The sequence below is a fragment of the Austrofundulus limnaeus genome, unplaced genomic scaffold, assembly GCF_001266775.1.
Source record: "Austrofundulus limnaeus strain Quisiro unplaced genomic scaffold, Austrofundulus_limnaeus-1.0 Scaffold358, whole genome shotgun sequence".
NCBI classification, from domain to species: Eukaryota; Metazoa; Chordata; class Actinopteri; order Cyprinodontiformes; family Rivulidae; genus Austrofundulus; species Austrofundulus limnaeus.
Window position 1 is genome coordinate 157,110 of NW_013952760.1, and position 4,416 is coordinate 161,525.

The 4,416-nt window shown below is 37.5% G+C and overlaps 1 protein-coding gene across 4 annotated transcripts in view; it reads right to left on the reverse strand.

The window, feature by feature from the left end:
- Positions 1-4,416, reverse strand: part of thoc6 (THO complex 6) — an 11,464-nt gene that overhangs the window by 6,576 nt on the left and 472 nt on the right. For 2 of the 4 annotated variants that reach the window (XM_014023146.1, XM_014023145.1), the window contains exons 1-3: positions 1,062-1,416; positions 328-419; positions 190-254 (exon numbers count right to left, since the gene is read on the reverse strand). In XM_014023146.1, coding sequence (XP_013878600.1) covers positions 190-254; positions 328-419; positions 1,062-1,076 — 172 coding nt within the window. In that variant the 5' untranslated portion in view covers positions 1,077-1,416. Of the gene's footprint in view, positions 1-189; positions 255-327; positions 420-1,061; positions 1,417-3,175; positions 3,954-4,416 lie in introns of those variants that run through there. The other 2 variants (XM_014023148.1, XM_014023147.1) reach the window with 2 other exon arrangements.

The window sequence follows — 4,416 nt, forward strand, 5'->3', positions numbered from 1 at the left end:
AAACACTTATTAATAATTTATAAAGTGTTTACAGATGAATTAATAAGATATCTATAAACTCTTTAAAAGCCATCTATAAGAGGAGTCTTATTGTAAAGTGGTGCCAAATATTTTGTTAAACAGGCGAATTATGGCCCTGTTGGCTTTCCGTACTCTGAATCGATCACTCCACAGGTGTGCTGGACTCACCTGTGAAGGTCAAAACAGGCTTCCGATTGGCTGCTGTAGCATCTGGACTCAGAGCGGCTGCCAGGCTGAAACAACAACAGGTGTGGACTTCAGACAGAGCACAGGTGAGGCAGAGCAGGTGCGTTTGTTTCGTCTCACCTGAACAGGCCGATCTCTCCGTAGTTGTTTCCAGCAGCCAGGAAGCGTCCGCAGGGAGAGAAGCTCTGAGAGAAAACCGACATGTGGAGGAGCTGTGAGGGAACAAGACTCATTATTTAATCTGAGGTCAGTTTACAGTCAAACATTCAGCTCAGGAGATTAAAAAAACAAACATTTAACAATAAAGATATAATAAATTAACTAACTGTAGATCTCAGGTCAGTTTATGATTTAACAACACACTGACATCAGTGCAGAAACCTCAGTTTGGCTCATTTACTGATGTGTTAGAATCAGACTGAAGTGCGCATGCGCAGTTTGTCAGAACAGGTCACGTGACAAAGAGGAAACAGTCGCCTTCTTTCCAACAAAAAAATCAACTTTTCATAATTAAATCAGCTCCAAACTGATCAACACATAAGCCGATTTAAACCCAGCATGTTTTAAATACGAAAATATTTTAAAACTTCTTATTATTCGTGTTTTTACACAACAWAACGAAGGCTTTCTTAATTTAGCGCACTTTTTAAACGGGGTTTGGTTTAAGTCTTCTTAAATAATACTATCTATTTCGATCAAGAAACATAAAAGCGATGTAAACCATTAATGTCTCTGAGTTTGTTTACTCAGTAAAYAAAGTATAACATTAAGTTTAATATTAAACAAGAATATTTCAAATAAACGGCGCTACTTTCTTTATTCTCCATCACAAAGCTGAGAGGAACAAAGGTCACCTCTACGGGTCCCATCCTGCCCTCACAAATCCTCCCGGCTCTGGAGAGAAAACTGCAGAAAAGCTACAAGAATTCAGGAAACACGAAGCTTTTTTTGTTTTGTTTTATGGAAAAACGCCGAGCTGCGCGGAGAATGAGCGCGGCGCTAGAATATGACGTCAGCATCGACGCAGAGCATGCTGGGACCTGTAGTAGTGAGTCAGACAGCCTTCGTGAACTCAAAGGTGCACACCACCATCTACTGGACAGGAGTGTAACTGCTTCCAAAGGTGTTGGAACCAGTTGAACTCTGTTGTTTTTGTTCACTGAACACGTTTGGGTTTAAGATCAAATGAGACCAGAGTTCAGAGGTCAGCTTTTATTTCCTGCTCTTTACAGGTAGAACTCAGGATACATCATCATTTGTATCAGCCACACCAGAGGTCCTCAAACTGGGGTCCCAGGACCCCCCAGGGGTCCGTGAGCTGTTTCTTGGGGGTCCTCAAAAGTTTTCAATAAATTGTTCATGTGATTTTTTTTCTTTTTTTTAAATACAAATGGGACACAATACACTAGTAAAACAAACATACTAAACCAAACAAAAGACAATGGGCCTCATGCAAGAATCGTTCGTACGCACAGATTTGTTCTTAAATTGTGCGTACGAGTGATTTAGGAGAATTTGTGACATTCACCAATGTTTTCATATTCTAAGATTTTTTTCAGATACGAACAAAATTCAGGAGTGGTCCAGACCTGTYGTATATTTTACCAGCAGTCAGTCTGCTGTTATCCAGACGGGTTTTCTTCACTAAGAACTTTATATTTCATTAGTTTGAAGATATTTTGAGTTGAAAATAAATCACACTCCATAATTATGTTGACAATAGGCTATTCTGCTTGAATTAGAGTTAGTTTTTAAATGCAACTAACAACATTAATTGGTTAAATTAAATTAAATTTGGTATTAATGCTGTTGTATAACACTACAATATTTAAATGAAGTTAATTGAAGTTTGTGGACATTTTAATTTTTTTTTTCAGAAACACATCTGACATTTGCAGCGGGAGTTAGCGGTGTGTGGCTGCTCTTCTTCTGAATAAATGAAAACTATCTAGCAGTTGTTTACACTTAAATTAAAAAAAATTGACCAAAAGTAAAACTGGAACAGGACTAGAGAGATGAACATGATTTAGATTTTTATTTCTGTGACTGTAGACGACCCACAGGAGACACGACATTAACAGCAGTCGTCTTTTCATTCCTCAGCTTCAGCAGCTCCTTTAGTTCCACAGCTGACCTGCTAAAAATGACAGATTTTCTTTTTTGTATCTCTGAGAGCAGGACTTCAATCTCTGAACTCGTAAAGTTCTTCTTTACTTTGTGATGTCATTTATGAATGGACACTTCCTGGTATGTGGGGCAGGAAACGTAGCCTTATATGGTGTTTTTAGGGTGGTAATTATACTAATCTCCTCTCCTCGTGCAGCTGATACACATTCATTAGTTTACGCAGCTCATTTACACAGTTTTCCTGAAGATAGAAGAGTTTGTTGAATCTGACGTGACATGTTCGTACGAACCCTTTGTACGAACAAAAGGAAGAGAAATTTATACGAACATGTTCTTGCATGAGGCCCAGTGAGCCAACAAAACAAAGGCCTTCATCAGGGTTTAGATCAGCCGAGTCCTGAACCCAACCGAACATTTCAGCTCCTGAAGAGGAGACTGAAGGAAGCTGTAAAAACCTGGAACAGCCTCACACAGGAAGAATCAACAGTTTGGTGTTGACAGGTCTCAGGCTGGAGGCAGTCACTGTAAACAACGGTTTGTTTGTTTGTTTGTTTGTTGAACGAACAAATGGTCTAACAATGGTTGTACCATTAAATAATATTTACTTTAAGATTATTTGTTCCTTTACTTTTGCTCACCTATAAATGCTGTGGTGTCATCCAAACAGTGATATATCCTAATGTTTACATGTAAACAGCAGGAAATAAAAGCTGACATTCAGAACTCTTCATGTTTGGACATTAAACACAAACGTCTTCAGTGAACAGAAACAAGAGAATTTGACTTGTTTTAATACGTTTGGAGAGAAATGTAAAAACAATGTTTGTCTAATTTGACATACTGTATTTCCTCTTTGTCCCCTCTGGTCCAGTATTCCTTCCAAACTTCATCCGGGTCCTTCCTCTCTTCCCTCCTCATCAGTATCTTCATCAGTGCAGGCTCCACAGCATCCTGTCAGTTCCTGATCCTTCTCATTAAATACAGAGAATTATTTAGCTGTTCTAACCCTAACCTCACCTCCTCATTACAAACTGTAACTAATGCAGCTCCTGTTGGTCTGCTGTGAAACCACATTATTATAAATTCTATTTAAAAACATGTATTCATCTGCTAATTAAACCTTTCTCCATCATGTCAGATGTTAAAGCTTTGCCTCTATAGTTACTTAAATTTTCTTTATTAAATTGTAATATTGATGCTCTTAACTGGTCAGAATTGAACCTTCATCCCAAATGTTATTAAAAAGTTTGAGTTCTATATTTAAAACATGATTTATCACAGACGATCCTCTCCTGCTAAATATTCTGATCCTTTTAATCCTGTTTTCATTTCTTTCATGGTTTCAGCTGATGCTGACATGGTGGATCTTCATCAGGGATTTATTGAAACATCTTGTTTATATGAATTCTCCTTGTCTGGTTCTTTTTGCCACAATCAGAATAAATAATAAATATTCTTATGTTTAATAGCCCGGCTCATTTAATCCTCAGTCGCCTGAATCAGTTTGACTGTACGGTTGAAAGTCTTCCATTGTTTAATTTATAACTTTCTTCTTTCTGAAGATTCAAATTAAATTAAGTTCTTCTTTATAAAGTATTTTTTTCTGTTAGTTTTTAGGATTATTTTGTGTTTTTGCTTGTCTTTGCTCTTGACTCACCTCGTTGTGACGTGCCTGTTCCTTTGTGCCCCTTAATATCAACCCGGCCCAGTTTGTTTCATTCTCATGTTTTACAGCTGCAGGAGGTCGTGATGCTCACTTATCCTAGAGTTCACAGTTGGACTGAGCTCCTCACAGCCCAACCATCACACTCACTCCTCTCACTGAAAGTAACTGAGCTGAACCATGAATCAATTAAGTCTCAAACATTCTTTCATTAAAGGATTTTTTCATAAAACTAAATTCTTCAAGAGTTCAGTTGAAACAACTTAATTCAGATTTAATCATCAGCAGTTTTCTGCTCAGAACCACAGGTCCAAAACAGAAGAATCACATCAGACTTTTAGTATAGTATAATATACTACAGTGTAGTGTAGTACAGTACATTATAGTATAGTACAAAATAGTATAATATGGTACAGTAT